The sequence below is a fragment of the Salvelinus fontinalis genome, chromosome 32 (genome assembly GCF_029448725.1).
Source record: "Salvelinus fontinalis isolate EN_2023a chromosome 32, ASM2944872v1, whole genome shotgun sequence".
NCBI classification, from domain to species: Eukaryota; Metazoa; Chordata; class Actinopteri; order Salmoniformes; family Salmonidae; genus Salvelinus; species Salvelinus fontinalis.
The window spans coordinates 19,166,876-19,189,936 of NC_074696.1; the positions used below are offsets into that span (position 1 = coordinate 19,166,876).

General features: G+C 42.2%; 1 protein-coding gene across 7 annotated transcripts; it reads right to left on the reverse strand.

Annotated features, from left to right (window-relative positions):
• Positions 1-1,980: 1,980 nt before the first annotated feature.
• LOC129830840 (pyruvate dehydrogenase (acetyl-transferring) kinase isozyme 2, mitochondrial-like) lies at positions 1,981-22,889 on the reverse strand. 7 transcript variants are annotated; one of them, XM_055893618.1, is made up of 12 exons: positions 22,451-22,889; positions 21,570-21,711; positions 16,031-16,102; positions 15,374-15,558; positions 12,918-13,007; positions 12,617-12,721; positions 12,236-12,313; positions 10,362-10,438; positions 10,161-10,259; positions 9,730-9,843; positions 7,527-7,640; positions 1,981-6,884 (listed from the first exon to the last, which is right to left on the reverse strand). In XM_055893618.1, exons 1-12 carry the CDS (start codon positions 22,563-22,565, stop codon positions 6,759-6,761), a joined length of 1,317 nt encoding a protein of 438 aa, XP_055749593.1. In that variant the 5' UTR covers positions 22,566-22,889; the 3' UTR covers positions 1,981-6,758. The 7 variants fall into 7 exon arrangements, 5 of the variants coding, with proteins under 5 accessions (XP_055749593.1, XP_055749594.1, XP_055749595.1 ...); XM_055893619.1 differs by having other exon boundaries at positions 21,570-21,856; positions 22,451-22,539; XM_055893620.1 differs by lacking the exon at positions 12,617-12,721.
• Positions 22,890-23,061: the final 172 nt, after the last annotated feature.

A 23,061-nucleotide genomic window follows, 5' to 3' on the forward strand; every position in this document is an offset into this window, starting at 1 on the left:
TTTCTTTTTAATCAATATATCATTCAGGCAAAAACACAACAAAGACAAGCCAGCCACATTTCCTAATTTAGTTTACTGTATGTTTTAAAGACAGCATGCTCTCTAACAAAATGCTTTAGAATGCACCATGGTTTACTGTAACATAGTTAGCAGACAGGGCATTACAATACACAAGCAGTCATCATCAAGGCCATTCATATATACACATCAAAACATCTTCACATGTCTAATTATTTCATATAAACTCAGCAAAAAAAGAAACGTCTCTTTTTCAGGACCCTGTCTTTCAAAGATAATTTGTAAAAAAATCCAAATAACTGCACAGATCTTCATTGTAACGGGTTTAAACACTGTTTCCCATGCTTGTTCAATGAACCATAAACAAATAATGAACATGCACCTGTGGAACGGTCATTAAGACACTAACAGTTTACAGACGGTAGGCAATTAAGGTCACAGTTATGAAAACTTAGGACACTAAAGAGGCCTTTCCGCTGACTCTGAAAAACACCAAAAGAAAGATGCCCAGGGTCTCTGCTCATTTGCGTGAATGTGCCTTAGGCATGCTGCAAGGAGGCATGAGGACTGCAGATGTGGCCAGGGCAATAAATTGCAATGTCTGTACTGTGAGACGCCTAAGACAGCGCTACAGGGAGACAGGTCGTACAGCTGATCGTCCTCGCAGTGGCAGACCACATGTAACAACACCTGCACAGGATCGGTACATCCGAACATCACAACTGCAGGACAGGTACAGGATGGCAACAACAACTGCCCGAGTTACACCAGGAACGCACAATCCCTCCATCAGTGCTCAGACTGTCCGCAACAGGCTGAGAGAGGCTGGAATGATGGCTTGTAGGCCTGTTGTAAGGCAGGTCCTCACCAGACATCACCGGCAACAACGTCGACTATGGGCACAAACCCACCGTCGCTGGACCAGACAGGACTGGCAAAAAGTGCTCTTCACTGACGAGTCACGGTTTTGTCTCACCAGGGGTGATGGTCGGATTCGCATTTATCGTCGAAGGAATGAGCATTACACCGAGGCCTGTACTTTGGAGCAGGATCGATTTGGAGATGGAGGGTCCATCATGGTCTGAGGCGTTGTGCCACAGCATCATCGGACTGAGCTTGTTGTCATTGCAGGCAATCTCAACGCTGAGCGTTACAGGGAAGACATTCTCCTCCCTCACATGGTACCCTTCCTGCAGGCTCATCCTGACATGACCCTCCAGCATGACAATGCCAACAGCCATACTGCTTGTTCTGTGCATGATTTCCTGCAAGACAAGGAATGTCAGTGTTCTGCCATGGCCAGCAAAGAGCCCGGATCTCAATCCCATTGAGCACCTCAGGGACCTGTTGGATCGGAGCGTGAGGGCTAGGGCCATCCCCCCCAGAAATGTCCGGGAACTTGCAGGTGCCTTGGTGGAAGAGTGGGGTAACATCTCACAGCAAGAACTGGCAAATCTGGTGCAGTCCATGAGGAGATGAACTGCAGTACTTATTGCAGCTGGTGGCCACATCAGATACTGACTGTTACTTTTGATTTGGACCCCCCCTTTGTTCAGGGACACATTATTCCATTTTTGTTAGTCACATGTCTGTGGAACTTGTTCAGTTTATGTCTCAGTTGTTGAATCTTGTTATGTACAAATATTTACACGTTAAGTTTGCTGAAAATAAATGCAGTTGACAGTGAGAGGACGTTTCTTTTTTTGATAAGTTTAGATCAACTGATTGCACTCTGTGAAATGTAAGCAAAAGGTTTGTTTGTGTTGTCAACACTCTCAGACACACATGGGAAGCGGGTAGCCTGATAGTACAGCACTGGAGAGACCTTTAGGATGCAGGCTTGGTCAGGGTACACTGAGAGGGTACCAGAGGTCAAGTTCACTACTGACTGTCAGTAAGAGGAGACAGGGTTAGTTCCAGAACTGTCAGAACAGGGGTTAGTCCAATAATAACAAGTGAAAGTGTTTTAAATGCATTTTATTATGCTGTGTTCAGGGATGGCAGTTGTGACAGTTGGTAGATCTTATCAGTTATCCACATGTCCATTTGACTGGTAAACTTGACTGTACTGTCAGAACCTCCCCCTCTGATTCAGTTTGTAACAAATCCGCCTTGACAACATGATATGATCAAATAATAGCGATGAGGGAAAATATTGATCATCAACCCTTAAAAATCAGGTCCTTTTTTAATGAAAAACAAACAAATCTAAAAAACAAACGTATACAAGAGTGAATCAATACTGTAGTTAGTAGATAGAACGTGATTATGGTAACAACGATTCTGACTGAAGCACTTGCAAAGGCTGCTAAATGGAAGCACTGCAGGCACATACAGCACATTCAGAAGTATTCATACCCCTTGACTTATTCCACATTTTGTTGTTACAGGCTGAATTCAAAATTAATCCAAATATTTTTTTCTCACTCATCTACACACAATACCCCATAATGACGAAGTGAAAACATGTTGTTTTAATACATTTTTGCAAATTTATTGAAAATGAAATATAGAAATATCAAATTTACATATGTATTCACACCCCTTTGCTATGACACTCCAGATTGAGCTCAGGTGCATCCAAATGTCCTTCCATCATCCTTGAGATTTCACTACAACTTGATTGGAGTCCACCTGTGGCCTATTCAATTGTTTGGACATGATTTAGAAAGAAACACTCCTGTCTATATAAGGTCCCACAGTTGACAGGGCATGTCAGAGCATTAACTATACCATGAAGTCTAAGGAACTGTACGATCGCTGAGATTGTTTTTAGGCATACAGTAAGCTCCAAAAGTATTGGGATAATGAAATATTTGTGGTTTTGGCTCTGTACTCCAGCACTTTGGATTTGAAATGATACGATGCTTATGAGGTTAAAGTGCAGACTGTAATTTGAGGGTATTTTCATCCATATAGGGTGAACAGTTTAGATATTACACCACTTTTTGTACATAGTCCCCCAATTTTAGTGGACCAAAAGTATTGGGACAAATTCACTTGTGTATTAAATAGTCAAAAGTTTAGTATTTGGTCCCATATTCCTAGCATGCACAAATATCATACCCCCAACACATGCTAACCTCTCACCATTACAATATCAGGGAAGGTAAAACATGTTAGGATGTTTAGAAACATATTCTATTCTTATTTAAAATAAAAGTGACTCCAAAATGACACAATACATTTACCATTATTTTCCAATGGGCACAAGATAACCAAACAACTAAAATAATAGCAAATGCATCCAGCCAGTTTGTAGAGCTTGATGTAGTCATTGCGTGCTATAAATATGGGACTAAATACTTCACTTTTGACTATTTAATACACATAAGTGAACTTGTCCCAATACTTTTAGTCCCCTAAAATGGGGCGGACTATGTACAAAAAGTGCTGTAATTTCTAAATGGTTCACCATATGTAGATCAAAATACCTTTAAATTAAACCTGACAGTCTGCACAGAGCCAAAACAACAACAAAAAGCTCACTGCATATCTGGTGAAAGGTATACAACTATTTCTAGAGTGTTGAAAGTTTCCAAGAGCACAGTGTTCTCCATCATTGGCAAATGGAAAAAATATGGAACTACCCAGACTAGAGCTGACCAAACTGATCAACTGGGCAAGAAGGACCTTGGTCAAACAGCACTACAGAGTTCAATGGCTGTGATGGGAGACCCTGCCACCAGGACAGCAGTCTCTACAGCACTTCACCAAGCTGGGCTTTATGGGAGAGTGGCCAGACGGAAGCCACTCCTGAGAAAAAGGCATTTGACCGCACGTGAAAGACAGATCATAAGGCTGAAGGATGATGTGGTCTGATGAGACACATTGATTATTTGGCCTGAATGCAAAGTGCTATGTGTAAAAGAAAACCATCCCTATTGGGAAGCATGGTGGTGGCAGCATCATGCTATGGGGGATGCTTTTCAGTGGCAGGGACTGGGAGACTTAGGAATATACAGGGAACAATGAATGGAGCCAAATACAGGCAAATCACTGAGAACCTGCTTCAGAGTGCAAATAACAGACTGGGGCGAAGATTTATGTACCAACAGGACAATGACCCCAAGCATACAGCCAAAGCAACGATGCAATGGCTTCAGAACAGGAATGTGAAAGTCCGTGAGTGGGCCAGCCAAAGCCCAGACTTGAATCCTATTGAAAATCTTTACAGACATACCCAAGACGACTCAAAGCTGAAATCGCCGCCAAATGTGCTTCTACAATGTAATGAAACAGGGGTGTGAATACCCATGTAAATTAGATTTTTCTGTATTTCATTTTAAATACATTTGCTAAACTTTCTACAAACATGTTTTCACTGTTATCATGGGGTATTGTGTGTAGATGGGAGAGACGTTTTATTTATTTAATCCATTTTGAATTCAGGCTGTAACACAACAAAATGTGGAATACGTCAAGGGGTATGATTACTTTCTGAAGACACTGTTTTGTTTGGCACTGGCAGAGGGGCAAATGGCAGAGTGAGAACTACATAAAGAGCTGCATTTTATTGAACAACCTAAAGATGCTTAAAATAAGCAGATAACCACTATTGTTATTCAGTTAGAATTCAATTAGACTGAAATCCTGACATTAGATGGCTGCCCATAACCCAAATAATGTATATTGGTAAATCATCTATTAACGGCAACAATAATAAATTATGTGCAATAATCTCAAATTAGGACTCCGCCCACAGTGTGAGGTCCAATCAGCAACTTCCATTGATAGATAGCTCCTCCCAGGTCGGTTTAATATGACATCACAGCACTTACGATGATACTTTGAAAAATATGAAATGCCTTCAACATCCTGAGATCGTGTGATTTAAAACCATACATGTTAAAAACCAGAAAGAAAGAAATAAAAGTTGGCACTTCAGTGTTATTCTCAAACAATTTTTGTTTTGTTTCAATGCACATACAAATATTGACTAGTTACAAATACTTAGCTGTTATTGGATTAAATGTTAGTAAGTGTACATAGTCTTTTATGTGATTTCTTATTGCTAAGGAGTGTAATAATAGTGACTATTTAGTGTATACCAGGAAATGAAATAAATCCATTTTGTAATGACTGCCCCAGTTGACACATCAAAGAAAACTCACACTGGGCACCAGTCAAACATTTGATTCAACTCAGTCTTACCGTGTCGCAAATCACAGAAATGTGATAATACTCCCATTTTGCTCTCTGGAACACAACGTTATTCAATAAATAGTTCATGTATAAAAGACCTAGCCGGCCTCTAAAATGCAATCGTTTTAGTCATTTAAAATGATCATAACAGTATGATAGAAAATGTATCTCAATATTCACATAACTTATACTTAAACTCAGTTGGACTTGGTTTAGAGTAAATGTACTAGATACCTCAATGTCTTCAATATCTATGTTCTGTCTTCATAGGAAACCTTGAATGAATGACCTTTGTTTGAGCTCTTGTCTTATTCAACAAGTGAGGATGGAACAAAAAAAATGAGTCACCAAGATTTACAGTTGATTCTACTAAATTCCCTTTAGGTCCCAAAAAACAGTGGAGATAAACGTCTGTCTGAACTTCCGAGATTGACGAATATTTGTAAGCAGTAAAAAACAAAAAGGTGAAATGCTCAGAGTTGAAACTATATGGAGTCTACATAGTATGCTGAAAATAACATTTGTTGACCACTATGTACCCATAGAACATCCTGTAGTAGAAGGGTAACCAGAGAAAACCCATCGACTGACAGCATGGCCTTGACATGTTTCTGACTGACACACTATATCTATCTGCGTCCATGGAGCTCAGTGTCCTAGCTGCATACTGTAGCTGTGAGTGAAGAGTTTAGAAAAAACTAGATACACAATCTAAAACGTAGTATCACAGACAGTACTACTGTGATAGTGCGGCTTATATCACTGTATAACCAAATTCAGGCGTTTAATAAATTAAATGATCAGTTACAAACTAAAATGCACCTTTTAAGCAAAATGCTAGTTTTTTACACTGCTTCGGTGTCATAATGTTAAAATAAGTCAGTGAAATGAACACCTGAAACGTGTGGCTAAATGAAACCAAAAGGTGAGATGTGATTGTGAGTAGTTTATGATCCTGTTTCTGACTGTAACATTCACAAAGTCACTTATTGAATAGAGATCCTGGTATTGAATAGAGATCCTGGTATTGAATAGAGATCCTGGTATTGAATAGAGATCCTGGTATTGAATAGAGATCCTGGTATTGAATAGAGCTCCTGGTATTGAATAGAGCTCCTGGTATTGAATAGAGCTCCTGGTATTGAATAGAGCTCCTGGTATTGAATAGAGCTCCTGGTATTGAATAGAGCTCCTGGTATTGAATAGAGCTCCTGGTATTGAATAGAGCTCCTGGTATTGAATAGAGCTCCTGGTATTGAATAGAGCTCCTGGTATTGAATAGAGATCCTGGTATTGAATAGAGATCCTGGTATTGAATAGAGATCCTGGTATTGAATAGAGATCCTGGTATTGCCATTGAAACGCCTCCAACATGAATGTGTTTTTCCACTTCAAGTGCTGGATGAGAATCTCCATTGTGAAGAATCCAGATATTACACACACACACACGGTACAATTGGGTACCTTCTGTTAGTTTCTGATTATGAATCATTCCATTCCTCCTTTCAGTCATCCTCTTCTTTCTTTCCTCCTGCTCCTCCGTTCTTCATATTATCTGTGCTCTCTCTCTCTGTCTGTTTGGTTAACTTCTCCTCTTATCCCAGCTTCTTGGGATCCTTGCTGGGCATGCACCAGTCATCTGCCTCATTGCTCGTCTGGTAACGCCTTATGGCTGACTGGTTGTAAACAGGAAGTCTTTCCACAGACTCTGAGGACAAGGCCTTTTAATGGAGCACAGAGTAGAGTGGTAGGTTAGGTTATATTAGTACAAGGACTGGTAATGGAGCACAGAGTGGAGTGGTAGGTTAGATTATATTAGTACAAGGACTGGTAATGGAGCACAGAGTGGAGTGGTAGGTTAGGTTATATAAGTACAAGGCCTGGTAATGGAGCACAGAGTGGAGTGGTAGGTTAGATTATATTAGTACAAGGACTGGTAATTTAGCACAGAGTGGAGTGGTAGGTTAGATTATATTAGTACAAGGACTGGTAATGATGCACAGAGTGGAGTGGTAGGTTAGATTATATTAGTACAAGGACTGGTAATGGAGCACAGAGTGGAGTGGTAAGTTAGATGATGAGGATATGGTTCTATCACATTCAGATGCATCAGATGGAAGTTATTTAAGTGGGTAATGGAATTACATGAGCATTGGGTACTAGGTAACTATGTTTAACATAACGGTATGTAGGACAGAGTGAAATCTGAGCTTACATTATAACTCTGTGAGCCATACTGTTGCACGTGAACCAATATTGAAAATGAACCTACATACTTCAAAAACACCATCATTGTTTAGATGTAGAACAAGACAACAAGTTAAGACTGTTGAACTAACAAATTCCATGCGTAGAAGTGTTACCTTCAGGTAGATGACAGCTGACGTCCCATATCCCTCCATGGAGTAGAGCTGCAGGTCTCCCTGGAAGTACTTGGCATAGAGACGGGAGATGGGAAGACCGTAGCCAAAACCAGCCTACAGAGAACCAGAGCCAGGGACACAAAGAGTTAAACTCACTCTGAACAATCCCAGTACAGTAGTAAAAACTCAGTTACACTTATAACCCAGGGCAATGAATGAACAGTCCAGTTTGTAATTCTGATTATTTACAGCCGTGTTCAATACTGTTGGCTCACAGATGACATTTTAGTCAGTATAGACTCGGTTGGGGTTTACATTTTAGCTGAGATAAAATAAACAGCAGGCAATTGAAAAATAAATGTCTCTCTAACATGTGGCCAAACTGCCAAAGTCATAAGCTTAAATCAAGTTATACGGTCTGTTAAACTACACTGCCAGTAGTTTAGGTTAATTGTATACTTTATATAGTATACATTGTATACAGTGCATTCGGAAAGTACTCAGACCCCTTCCCTTCCACATTTTGTTACGTTACAGCCTTATTCTAAAATGGATGAAATAAATAAATGTACTCATTAATCTACACACAATAATAATGACAAAGCGAAAACAGGTTTTTAGAAAATAAAAAACATCAATACCTTATTTAGATAAGTATTCAGACACTTTGCTATGAGGCTCGAAATTGAGCTCAGGTGCATCCTGTTTCCAGATCATCCTTGAGATGTTTCTACAACTTGATCGGAGTCCACCTGTGGTAAACTCAATTGATTGGACATGATTTGGAAAGAAACACTCCTGTCTATATAAGGTCCCATAGTTGACAGTGCATGTCAGAGCAAAAAGGAAGCAATGAGATCGAAGGAATTGTCCGTAGATTGTGTCGAGGCACAGATCTGGGGAAGAGTACCAAAACATTTCTGCAGCATTGAAGGTCCCCAAGAACACAGTGGCCTCTATCGTTCTTAAATGGAAGAAGTTTGTAACCACCAAGACTCTTCCTAGAGCTAGCCACCTGGCCAAACTGAGCAATCAGGGAGGTGACCAAGAACCTGATAGTCACTCTGACAGAGCTCCAGAGTTCCTCTGTGGAGATGGGAGAACCTTCCAGAAGGACAACCAGCTCTGCAGCACTCCACCAATCAGGCCTTTATGGTAGAGTTGCCATACGGAAGGAAGCCACTCCTCAGTAAAAGGTACATGACAGCCCGCTTGGAGTTTGCCAAAAGCAACCTCAGACCATGAGAAACAAGATTTTCTGGTCTGATGAAACCAAGATTAAACTCTTTGGCCTGAACACCAAGTGTTACATCTGGAGGAAATTTGGCACCATCCCTACGGTGAAGCATGGTGGTGGCAGCATCATGCTTTGGGATGTTTCTCAGCAACAGGGACTGAGAGACTAGTTAGGATCAAGAGAAAGATGAACGGAGCAAAGTACAGAGAGATCCTTGATGACAACCTGCTCCACAGCACTCAGGACATCAGACTGGGGCAAAGACAATGCAGGATCTGTTTCGGGACAAGTCTCTGAATGTCCTTGAGAGGCCTGAAAATAGCTGTGCAGTGACGCTCCCCATCCAACCTGGCAGAGCTTGAGAGGATCGGCAGAGAATGAGAGAAAATCCCCAAATACAGGTGTGCCAAGCTTATAGCGTCATACCCAAGAAGACTCGAGGCTGTAATCACTGCCAAAGGTGCTTCAACAAAGTACTGAGTAAAGGGTCTGGAGTGGTAGATTAGGTTATATGACTGTGTGTTTGTTAATTCCATGTGTATTCCATGTGTAACTCTGTGTTGTTGTTTGTGTCGCACTGCTTTGCTTTATCTTGGCCAGGTCGCAGTTGTAAATGAGAACTTGTTCTCAACTAGCCTACCTGGTTAAATAAAGGTGAAAAAATAAAAAAATAAAACAAAAATGCCTGTTGATGGACCACAGAGTGGGGTAGTAAGCTAGGTTATGAGGATAGGGCTCTATCACAAGCTGGTCACATGATGAGTCTTCCAACATGACCCACATTCAGATGCATCAGATGGATGATATTTAAGTGGGTATTGTGTAGATTGATGACGGAAAAAACTATTTCATATATTTTAGAATAAGGCTGTAACGTAACAAAATGCGGAAAAAGTCAAGGTCTGAATACTTTCCGAATGCACTAGTCAACTATATAGTTTAAATGGCCCCAGGACAGGGTGTTACCAGTGGTGCATTGCGGCTGTTGTCAATATCGACGGGGCTGGGGGCGGTGGAGTACATGTAACTGAACAAACGCTCTATCTTCCTCAGGGGAACTCCGCCTCCTCGATCTGATATCTAGAAACAACAACAACGTTATAGGTCTGTTCCACTCTCGGTTCCAGCCTCTTCCTGTTGTCTCCCCAAATATCATCATCATTAGGACATACAGAACAACCATGGGAGGAAATCTATAGTAATACTGGACGTATTCATAGACAAATATACACATTCAACTGTACACACTAGGCTTCTATGTCCCATGGTATTATTTCCAACCTGCATGTGTGGAAGGATGTTGGATGTGCATGCACTACCTTTTGTATGCTGGGAATGTAATGTGGCATGTCTCATTGCGATGGTGGATGGTTAATACTCTCTGAGCCTTTGTTTACCTTGATTGTTAGGTCCTCACTGCCCAGTGAGACTCGGACTTTGACCGGTGGGAGATGCAGGGCCATTTCATGAGTCTCCACTGTTGCTCTCATGGCGTTCTGGAAACAAAACAACCATTGCTTGAGAAAATGACAAAGTAATATGAATCAAATTGAGGTAATATAAATAAAAGTGACATAGTAAGTACATGTTTGGTGTACCTTGAAGAGCTCAAACAGCATGTGGTAGAGATGGGAAGGAACATAGACAATACGAAGAGGCTGGTCAGGACCTTTGGCTGAGGAACACTGAGCATTACTCCAAATGACTCCAAACCAAACATGACTTAGACTTATTGAAAATGTAGAACATACACAACTGAGAATATAATTTACTAGAAACCAAAAGCAACTTTCACATTTTATTGCAAATGCATAAACATGCACGACTCAACTCAATAACCACTATCAAATTCATAATTGACTCTTCTGCCAAACGAATCTTGTTACAAGCCACTTCTGATAGCCAGGGCCCAGTTTTTCAAAAGTTATCGTCTATATCGGATAGGATTTAATGCATATAAATAGAATGAATAGAACAGGAGTCCCCATTCAAGTCAACAATTCGTTCCTTCTATTCATTCTATTTTTATGCATTGAATCCTATTCGATAGGCGAAATCCAGACGGATGACTTGAAAAACTGGGCCCTGGGGATGAGGCTACTACCAACCAAACCCATGAACAGACCTAGTTTTCCCTTTTTATGGCTCATTTAACATGGTGACTATTACATAGTTGAATTTGGGTGAACTGAGATTTATTATTAAGAGTTGGACTTGGACGCTTCCCTGAGAGAGAAATCTGCCCGGCGACAAGACTGAGCATGTAGCAAGGGTCTTGTTGCTGCTGACTGGCGACAGAAACTGGTGGGGATTGATTTGGTGCACATTGACCAAAGGCAAACTATGATGAATTATTAATTCTAATGTGACTGTCCAACACCCCAATGTAATGTATTAGATGTAGGTGATGCTATTTTATGGCTGGCATGTTTTGAATATTTGGGCACCAAATGACATCTGGATTTGATCTAGTTTAGGCAAAGATGATTATTTGTCATGGTTAGACTTTTGAAGTGGTGCTATTGGCTATTATCCTGTTCATACGACACATATAACCTACACAGGGGCGATACACAGGTATACATTCAATACTTATTGACTTCTATGTAACTGACATGTATGAATGAATGGTTCTCTGTAGACATGGCTGCCTGTGGTTCAAAGTCTGTGTGCCTCAGATACAGAAAACACAATCTCTGAACACGACTAAATATCTCTGAACAACACGTACACAGTCTAGCCTGTGCAAACAAACACACACACATTTAGCAAATTGCGCCACAAATTGAGTAGACAAAGAGAAATTGAATGCGAGATCAAGAATACCCAACCCACTCGCAGATCAATAAACTTAACTGAAACCTAGCCAAACCTCAAATGACTCACAATGCAAATATGACCTTGCAGATTGTTTCTGTAAACCTAACCTTACATTTAAATGTTGGTCATTTAGCAGACTCTCTTATCCAGAGCAACTTACAGGAGCAATTAGGGTTAAGTGCCTTGCTCAAGGGCACATCAACAGATTGTTCACCTAGTCGGCTTGGGGATTCAGACCAGCGACCTTTAGGTTACTGGCCCAACGCTCTTAACTGCTAGGCTACCAACACCCACTTGCTTTCCAAATTTTACTATTTTGGAAATAGGAGAACGAGAAACAGCTTCAAGCTACTCTGGCCATTCTCCCTTCGATTGGCACAATACGACATGTGACTGCATAATGTTGTATCAAACAGACCTGACTCCAAATAGTATTTGAAATCTTTCAAATACTTTGTGCATTCGATTGAGCCCATCAGCAGTGCCAGCTGGGCTGGTTTGCACTTCTGAGACTATTCTATTGGATCAATTGAGCCAGGCAAGCTCAACCAAGCGCAGCTACTACAGCTCAATCAAGAGCAGCTAAAGTATTTGAAGGGAAACAAATACTACCTGAACCAAGGTCTGTAACCCTGTATAGAATGCGATTTACCGTTGACTTGTGTGATGTCAATCTCTGGCGAGGTCAGGTAGTACTGTTCACAGAGCATCTTGGAGCTATCAAAGGCATCTGGGAACAGACAAACGAAACAAGACTAGGACTGTAGCACACTGACATTCAATCTAGTTACCATAACAACTAAATGTAATAACCATTACAAAAGTAGAATAATAAACTAGACAAAATTACATGTAGCAACAGGGATAGGTGGAGAATCGTCTGTCTCTGTATCCATTTAAAAATTATTACGTTTACACACATCTTCTACTGTGTTTAAAATTACAGGACAATTTATATTCTGTGCAGATCAAGGTGAAAAGGTTGCCTGGCTACCAATTCACATCGCTCTGGCCTAACGCCACGCTCACTAACGTTTTCCTCTCCAAGAGGAGTCTGGATTTGCCTCCCTCCTCTGCAACTTCAACTTCAAACCGTTCTGATTGGTCACAGAAACTGATGGGTTGGGCCAGAGCCGGCCTACACGAATCGTGAATTATGTTATTTTGATGTCAGCTCAAACGACTTCTAGGATGACATGTTCAGACATGTTCACAACCACCTACTGTAGCAGTGAGAAAGATGATGAGATTACTTGTGTAAATCAAGCTTGTTATCTAGGGACTAAGTATAGTGTGTGTTTGTGTGGCATGTTGTAGCTGATGAGGGACAGCACCTTTTACCACCTCCGTCACATCGCAGTCAGGGTCGATGGTGCCAATGTGCTTGGGATGGGCGGGGTTGGCGCTTCCATCAAAGATGAGAGCTGAAGAGGTACATGAAACTCATGTGGTAATAACCACACCTGGATGCCGATTCAAAAACACGTCACAATGGTACTTTTGAGTATGGTATACAGTGCATTCGGAAAGTATTCAGACCCCTTGACATTTTCCACATTTTGTTAGGTTACAGACTTAGTCTAAAATTGCTTAAAGAAAAAAAATAATAATCTAAATAAATACCCCATAATGACAAAGCGAAAACAAATGCATTGCATAAGTGTCATGGTTCCTCCGGGCACCAGAGGGCGGCAGAGACGCCCCTAAAGACTTTGTTTGTTACCCAGGTGTTTCTTTTTATTTCATTATTGCTTACTCTTTAAGAGAGGTGTGTTTTCTGTTCCCTTTTGTTAGCTCATGGATTTAGTTTCTTGTATGTCTCCCCCATGTAGTTTGAGTATTAGTGTTTATTGTTTTGGTTTTTGAGTTTCCTGTATTGTTCTGTTTATTTTTTCCAAGTAAAGTCTTTACGTTTTCGCAGGTCACCGTTTCCTGGTCTGGTTCATTCTCTGTTCTTGGGTTCAACATTACCACATTACAATAAGTATTGAGACCCTTTGCTATGAGACTCGAAATTGAGCTCTGGTGCATCCTGTTTCCATTGATCATCCTTGAGATGTTTCTACAACCTGATTGGAGTCCACCTGTGCTAAATTCAATTGATTTGACATGATTTGGAAAGACAGACACCAACATTTGAGGTCGAAGTAATTGTTCGTATAGCTCCGAAACAGGATTGTGCCGAGGCACAGATCTGGGGAAGGGTACCAAAAATTGTCTACAGCATTAAGGTCCCCAAGAACACAGTGGCCTCTATCATTCTTAAATGGAAGAAGTTTGAAACCACCAAGACTCTTCCTAGAGCTAGCCGTCAGGTCAAACTGAGCAATCAGGGGAGAAGGGCCTTGTTCAGGGAGGTGACCAAGAACCCGATAGTCACTCTGACAGAGCTCCAGACTTCTTCTGTGGAGATGGGAGAACCTTCCAGAAGGACAACCATCTCTACAGCACACTACCAATCAGGTCTTTAAGGTAGAGTGGCCAGACGGAATCCACTCCTCACTGAAAGGCACGACAGCCCGCTTGGAGTTTGCCAAAAGGCACCGAAAGGACTCTCATACCGTGAGAAACAAGATTCTCTGGTCTGAAGAAACTAAGATTGAACTCTTTGGCCTGAATGCCAAGCGTCACATCTGGAGGAAACCTGGCACCATACCTACGGTGAGGCATGGTGGTGGCATCATCATGCTGTGGGGATGTTTTTCAGCAGCAGGGACTGGGAGACTAGTCAAGATCGAGGAAAAGATTAACAGAGCAAAGTAGAGAGAGATACTTGATGAAAACCTGCTCCAGAGCGCTCAGGACCCAAGACAACAACCCTAAGCACACAGCCAAGTCAACGCAGGAGTGGCTTCGGGACAAGTCTCTTAATGTCCTTGAGTGGCCCAGCCAGAGCCCGGACTTGAACCCGATTGAACATCTCTGGAGAGACCTGAAAATAGCTGTGCAGTGACGGTCCCCATCCAACCAAATACAGGCGTGCCAAGAAGACTCGAGGCTGTAATCGCTGAGTAAAGGGTCTGAATACTTAAGTAAATGTGATATTTCATTATTACATTTAAAAAAACATTTTCTTTACATTTGCATACATAAAAACCTGTTTTTGCTTTGGCATTATGGGGTATTGTGTGTAGATTTACGATGGGAAAAAACAATTTAACCCATTTTAGAATAAGGCTGTAACGTAACAAAATGTGGAAAAAGTCAAGGGGTCTGAATACTTTATGAATGCACTGTATATTAATATATTATTATAGTAGTATGGTATACACTGAGTGTACAAAACATTACACCTGCTCTTTCCATGACTAAAACTGATCAGGTGAAAGCTATGATCCCTTATTGATGTCACTTGTTAAATCCACTTTGATCAGTATAGATGAAGGGGAGGAGACAGGTTAAAGGAGGACTCTTAAGCCTTGAGACAATTGAGACATGGATTGCGTATGTGTGCCATTCAAAGGATGAATGGGCAAAACAAAAGATGCCTTTGAATGGGGTATGCCTGGCGCACCGGTTTGAGTTTGTCAAGAACATCAACACTGCTGGGTTTTTCACACTCAACAGTTTCCCGTGTGTATCAAGATAATCCACCACCCAAAGGACATCCAGCCAACTTGACATATTGGAGTCAGCATCCCTGTGGAAGGCTTTCGACACGTTGTAGAGTCCATACCCCAGCTAATTGAGGCCGTTGAGGGTAAAAGGGGGGGTGGGGGTGCAACTCAATATTAGGAAGGTGTTCCTAATGCTTTGTACCCTCAGTGTATATTTAGTATTGTATACTGACAGTGCTGGTTCATGATCATGCGCGTGGAGATGCGGCTCATGTAGAAGCGATCCAAGAAGTACTGGACGTTCTGATTGGTCACAGGGTCGGAGCCAAAGGCATCCTTGTACTCTACCACTCCCTGTGCCATGGTGGGAACCACGTTGTTGTGGCGGTTCCTGATGTTCACCAGGGTCTCAGTGAACCTGGGGGGAGACAGGACAGGAAAGGGGTTTTAAGGCTGGGTCTTAGGTTCACAACTCGGCACATTCCAACACGCTACCCTGAAAGGAACCTAAGGTACGTAGCTGGGTGGACAGATGTCAAACTTCATTCATTCATCATCCAGCCATCCGTTCATCCAGTCATTCACTAACACCTGCAAGGTTGTTACCAACTCAAAACCATCTTTTGCAAAAGCCTGTAAATCATTCTATTCTGTATGCAGTAGAGCCAGAGTTATGGTTGAAGTGTTTATCCATCAGATCACATTCCATTCCAGATTAAGATTTATTATTCAGTTAAAGGAAGTAGCTATTAATGGGCTGAGCTTAGAGAAAGACTATCTTTCCTTTCCCGAATTAACTATGACTCAAGTTATCTAATGAGAAGTGCTGAACAGTAGCAAGACAAGGCTACTACCTATCTGCTGGATGTGACCGTGTGTAATTGACTTACTTCTTCAGGATCTTTTTATCATCGGGCTCTTTCTCCAGGAAGCCCACTAGCTCCATCAGACTTGTTGCATACCTGTAGGAATACACCACAGAAGACTGGTTAGTTTACACAGGAAAACAATAATACATTAGGCTTTATAGGGCATTCATACAGTGTATTCTTAAAGCAGCCTCCAGTATCTATGTTGCAATAGTCTATGTGCTGGGGGGCTAGGGTCAGTCTGTTATATCTGGGGTAAATCTCCTTTCCTACCTGGTGTTCTGTGTGAATTTACGTATGCTCCCTCTATCTCCCTCTTCCTTCCCTCCCGGAGGACCTGAGCCCTAGGACCATGCCTCAGGACTACCTGGCCTGATGACTCCTGGCTGTCCCCAGTCCACCTGGTCATGCTGCTGCTCCAGTTTCAACTCTTCTGCCTGCGACTAGGGAACCCTGACCTGTTCACCGGACGTACTACCTTGTCCCAGACCTGCTGTTTTCGACTCTCTCTCTCTACCGCACCTGCTGTCATGACCTCTTGGCTATGAAAAGCAAACTGACATTTATTCCTGAGGTGCTGACCTGTTGCACCCTCTACAACCAGTGAATATTATTTGACCCTACTGGTCCTCTATGAACGTTTGTACATCTTGAAGAACAATCTGGCCTTAATGGCCATGTACTCTTATAATCTGCACCCGGCACACCCAGAAGAGGACTAGCCACCCCTCAGAGCCTGGTTCCTCTCTAGGTTTCTTCCTAAGTTCCTGCCTTTCTATGGAGTTTTTCCTAGCCACCGTGCTTCTACATCTGCATTGCTTGCTGTTTGGGGTTTAAGGATGGGTTTCTGTATAAGCACTTTGTGACATCTGATGTAAAAAGGGCTTTATAAATACATTTGATTTGATAGAGCATTCATTAAGCATTTATAAGAAATGTGCTTGGAAGTGTAGCAAGACATTTTCTTATGAATGAATGATTTCTGAAGTATCTAGAAGCATAATAAAGGTTATATTAATGCTTCAAGTTTCCTTCAAAGTGGGGCCAAAATAAAGGTCTTCATTGAATTCTGCCCTGAGAATGTGGCCAATAGAAGCCAAAAACCAGGGCAAAGATCACTTCTTTCATTCAGCTAATCACTTTGGACTGTTCCGTTCCTCGTTGACTCCTGGAGTTCCTCGTTGACTCCTGGAGTTCCTCGTTGACTCCTGGAGTTCCTCGTTGACTCCTGGAGTTCCTCGTTGACTCCTGGAGTTCCTCGTTGACTCCTGGAGTTCCTCGTTGACTCCTGGAGTTCCACTGTTGGAAATCTCAGAATTCTATTTGGGAACGGCCTCTTGTGGTGACCATGGAAACCACAGGGTGTGTTTATACATGCTATAATAACTAGGGCTACTATCTCCTACTGGAGATAGGGTGTCATTTGGGAAGTGCAGACTAGGTCTATTCCCTATATAGTGCACTACTTTTGACAAGAGCCATGTGGGTCCTGGTCAAAAGTAGTGCACTAAATAGGGAATAGGGTGCCATTTGGGCCATCATGTTCCCTCCGATGTAAAAACATTCCTCACAATTTTCATCCCCTCAAAACCTGAATATTCTCTCTCTACAGCAAACCCTAAATACTTCTGACCTAGTGGAAGTAGGCCTCCTAAGTTAAACCAGTAAGCATTTTAGTAGCCTACTTATTAGCCTACTAGTTTGGTCAGAGGAGTCACTATCAAGGCCTGGTTAAGAGGCTGTGAAGCTGTAAGCTAAATTGTACTGACTTCAGTGACTTGCAGATAGTCAGGAAGGTAGATGAGAGATCAGAGTGGCTGACTGTTTTCAAACCCTCTGTCCACCAATTGACCTTGAACCCTCCCACTCTACTAACACAGCTGTTGCATTGGCTACATACTCTAACAGATACATTAGGCTAGTCTTGAATTACAAAGTTTACCTGTAACATTTGTTGATGCCAGTCACCACTAACCAAGCCAAATAAAATGGTGCCAAATCAATATTGTAAATGGAAAAACCCACATCCTGGATATGAAAACAGCCTCAATAGAGTAGCGATGACGTAGACAGCTACATTTAGACCCAGTTTTATAAATATCTTCCGTACCATTACATTGCCAATAACGCCGGCACATACAGTAGGGTTCTGTACTGGTCATCTATCACAGCGGTAGTGTCCCAAATGTTACCCTATTCCCAATATAGTGCACTACTTTTGACAAGGGCCCATAAGGCAATGGTCAAAAGTAGTGCACTATGTAGGGAATAGGGTGCCATTTGGGACTAACTATAAGTTATTGCCCTATTTCAGAGGTTTAACTTTGCTGTACTTGACATAGCTACATAGTAGCTAGCTGATGGTTTTACCCATCTAGGAAATAGACAAATTCAATTCTCGAAAGTGGTGAAGTAAAATATCATAGATATCACTAGCACTAAGCACCATTTATTTTGGGAAAGTACACTGCTCAAAAAAATAAAGGGAACACTTAAACAACACAATGTAACTCCAAGTCAATCACACTTCTGTGAAATCAAACTGTCCACTTAGGAAGCAACACTGATTGACAATAAATTTCACATGCTGTTGTGCAAATGGAATAGACAAAAGGTGGAAATTATAGACAATTAGTAAGACACCCCCAAAAAAGGAATGGTTCTGCAGGTGGTGACCACAGACCACTTCTCAGTTCCTATGCTTCCTGGCTGATGTTTTGGTCACTTTTGTATGCTGGCGGTGCTTTCACTCTAGTGGTAGCATGAGACGGAGTCTACAACCCACACAAGTGGCTCAGGTAGTGCAGCTCATCCAGGATGGCACATCAATGCGAGCTGTGGCAAGAAGGTTTGCTGTGTCTGTCAGCGTAGTGTCCAAAGCATGGAGGCGCTACCAGGAGACAGGCCAGTACATCAGGAGACGTGGAGGAGGCCGTAGGAGGGCAACAACCCAGCAGCAGGACCGCTACCTCCGCCTTTGTGCAAGGAGGTGCACTGCCAGAGCCCTGCAAAATGACCTCCAGTAGGCCACAAATGTGCATGTTTAAGTGTGTTCCCTTTATTTTTTTGAGTAGTGTATGTCGTTTCAATAAGAGAACATAATTGCAAGTAACGATTTTTCCAAATGACAAATCCCTCTGACTGTCACTCACTCACTCACTAATACAGACTTGATGCACATTGTCCATCATCCCAGAAAACCTAGACCCACTCCAATTTGCATACCGCCCCAACTTATCCACAGATGACGCAATCTCTATGGCACTCCACAAGCCCTTTCCCACCTGGACAAAAGGAACACCTAAGTGAGAATGCTGTTCATTGACTACAGCTCAGAGTTCAACACCATAGTGCCCTCAAAGCTCATCACTAAGCTTGGGACCCTGGGACAAAATACCTCCCTCTGCAACTGGATCTTGGACTTCCCGACGGGCCACCACCCCCAGGTGGTAAGGGTAGGCAACAACACATCTGCCACGCTGATCCTCAACACGGGGTCCCCTCAGGGGTTCGTGCTTAGTCCCCTTCTGTACTCCCTGTTCACCCATGACTGCGTGGCCAAGTACGACTCCAACACCATCATTAAGTTTGCTGACGACACAACAGTGGTAGGCCTGATCACCAACAACATTGAGACAGCCTATAGGGAGGAGGTCAGAGACCTGGCAGTGTAAGGCCAGGACAACAACCTCTCCCTCAATGTGAGCAAGACAAAGGAGATGTTCATGGACTATAGAAAAAGGAGGGCAGAGCATGCCATTTTTCATGGCGGCTACACTTCTGATAACCCGGTCTCACACGCCCCCTGTTCCACTGTGCTGATACATGACAATGTTCCAGGCCACATTGTCTGTCTGTACACATGTACAGCCTACCTGACAGACAGGCAGCTGGCACCCTGCCGTGTAGGCTGCAGGCTATACACTCATACCTCTCACTGGGCCAGAGTAGTTCAGTAAGATAGTCTACATGCTGGTATGGCCGGCAGGATAATAACATCCTACAGAGTCTGTTGGAATAGGCAATATCACCTACAGTATTTGGTTGTTCAAGATAAGGCATTTATCATATATATTTCAGACTAGCGCAGAGAGCAGTGCTTGAATTGGGAAGGAGCTCACCGGAACCTCAAATGTTCTACAGCTTGAGTTCCTGCCCCACTTAAAGAATATTAGCTCAAAAGTATTGTGGAGTTCCTGCACCTAAATGAAAACTGAACCGTCATCCAAAATGAGTACTGGCACATATTTAAGTCCAATTCAAGCACTGGCAGAGAGCAATGATCAAGTTCATTAATCAATATCAACGAATGTGAGGTGAAAGGAGTCTAGATAGCTGGAGAATACTTCAACAGAGCGACCCATTTCCTCTGGCACAACAAACAGTGAACATCCACATCATCTTAATCTCTAGCCTGCAGCTCACCTCCAAGGTAACCTAGACTGGTCCCAGATCTACAGATAATGGACATGAGGGACACAAAGCATATTGAAAGCAGGTGCTTCCACACAGGGGTGGTTCCTGAATTAATAAAGCAATTAACATCCCATCATGCGTAGGGTCATGTATAAAAATGCTGGGCAGGCCATAGGGCACTGAATAGTTTGATGAGCATGAAAATGATGTAAACCATATGCCATGGCCGTCTCAGTCACCAGATCTAAACCCAATTGAACACTTATGGGAGATTCTGGAGCGGCGCCTGAGACAGCGTTTTCCAGCACCATCAACAAAACACCAAATGATGAGATTTATCTTGGAAAAATGGTGTCCTATCCCTCCAATAGAGGTCCAGACACTTGTAGAATATAATAGCTAATGTACCTGCTCTGTAGTAACTGTAGTGAGGGGTGTATTAACGTTACAGTACCAGCTCTGTAGTAACTGTAGTGAGGGGTGTTATAACGTTACTATACCTGCTCTGTAGTAACTGTAGTGAGGGGTGTTATAACATTACTGTACCTGCTCTGTAGTAAATGTAGTGAGGGGTGTTATAACGTTACTGTACCTGCTCTGTAGTAACTGTAGTGAGGGGTGTTATAACATTACTGTACCTGCTCTGTAGTAACTGTAGTGAGGGGTGTTATAATGTTACTGTACCTGCTCTGTAGTAACTGTAGTGAGGGGTGTTATAACGTTACTGTACCTGCTCTGTAGTAACTGTAGTGAGGGGTGTTATAACGTTACTGTACCTGCTCTGTAGTAACTGTAGTGAGGGGTGTTATAACGTTACTGTACCTGCTCTGTAGTAACTGTAGTGAGGGGTGTTATACCGTTACTGTACCTGCTCTGTAGTAACTGTAGTGAGGGGTGTTATAACGTTACTGTACCTGCTCTGTAGTAAATGTAGTGAGGGGTGTTATAACGTTACAGTACCAGCTCTGTAGTAACTGTAGTGAGGGGTGTTATAACGTTACTGTACCTGCTCTGTAGTAAATGTAGTGAGGGGTGTTATAACGTTACAGTACCAGCTCTGTAGTAAATGTAGTGAGGGGTGTTATAACGTTACAGTACCAGCTCTGTAGTAACTGTAGTGAGGGATGTTATAACGTTACAGTACCAGCTCTGTAGTAACTGTAGTGAGGGGGTGCTGAGAAGCTTGTCAGGGAGGAAGTCAATCTCCTTCATGATGTTGGCCAGCCGGACAGGAAGCTCCTGACGAAGGAACACAAAGGACGTCTTCTCACAGGCATTGGCCGAGCCTGTAGTCACATGACAACACATCTGCGTTGTACTCATTGGGGGTACACCGTAGCAAAATGTTATGCAATGGAAAACAAGCGTTGGTTCTCATTGGACCAGTTCAGGTAGTCCCTCCCCGTTTCAGTCCCAGGGATAGGATATTGACTGGAAATCACAAGACAGGAGGTCATACAGTACATGTACTGTTGTGTAAATGTTTAAGACAATGTCAAGACCTTGAAATGGTTTGTTTTGGCAGCTGTATTATGTCATGTTTTCACCCAAGAACATGGGTCAAGTGCTATCTAAGAGTAAAGCATGAACCGGGTATTCATTTATCTTATTTCCTTGCTTTAATCCAAACCATCCCATCATTAGGGGTTTGATACAATTTCAAAGTATGTACATTTTGAACTGCCGTATTGCAGTCATTCTCTAATTGCAGGTGTCAGGATAAAAGGGAAATACAATGGGAATCCCAGTCTGATTAGGCAGCTGCATCCATTTACAGCAGTAACATGATAAGGAAGAATAGAGCTGGAAGAATGTTAATCAAAGCTTCAGCAGAGTTCATCTGTGATCAGGGAGCACATACTGTACAGTACACTGGTCAGTGACAGCAGTGAATGCACCACAACAAACATTCTAGCTACTTTGATAAATGCAACCAGTGGTACTTGTTGTACTATGGATTCAGAATAAACGTGGACAGTATTATTGTTCAGCCGTGTTATTGACAGGACAGGGATGAAAACTTACCAAAGTCTATGAATTGTTTCATTGACAGCGGCGAAGGTGAGAACTTGGAAAACCGATCCACTAGTGCTTGTTTGGGTAAGGAGCTGTTCCTTAGCAAAAATTGCGTGAACTTCATGGTTGCAACAAATTCAAATTGAAGTCCCTAGACAGTCAGATTGTTGTGTCAGGCCAGGGTGCCCTTTCTTGTCATCAGCAGCAAGCTCCAGTCTCGCAGACGTTGAAGAAGCTTGCTAACGTTAGCTAGTTGACCAATGCTAGCCACCAAGGGCAATATTAAGGCGTTAAATTGACATATTCAAAACCATTTACAATGGAACACAATACATTTCCCGAACAGTGCCCAATGTATTTTCATCTCATAAACGCTCAATAAGCTACTTACAATATTTCAGAAATAACGAACGCTCCTCCCAAAACCGACCTCTATATTGTTATTGAAGTTTGGATTTGATTGGCATTGACTTTGACCAATGAAAGAGCACCACGCTAGTTTTGGGGCGGGATTTGATCTGTTTTGATCTTAAATAATTGCCCCAACGCATCTCAGAAATAAATAAGCATGTGCAAACAGAAAAAACATCAAATCCAATTTACGTATTAATTATGATATT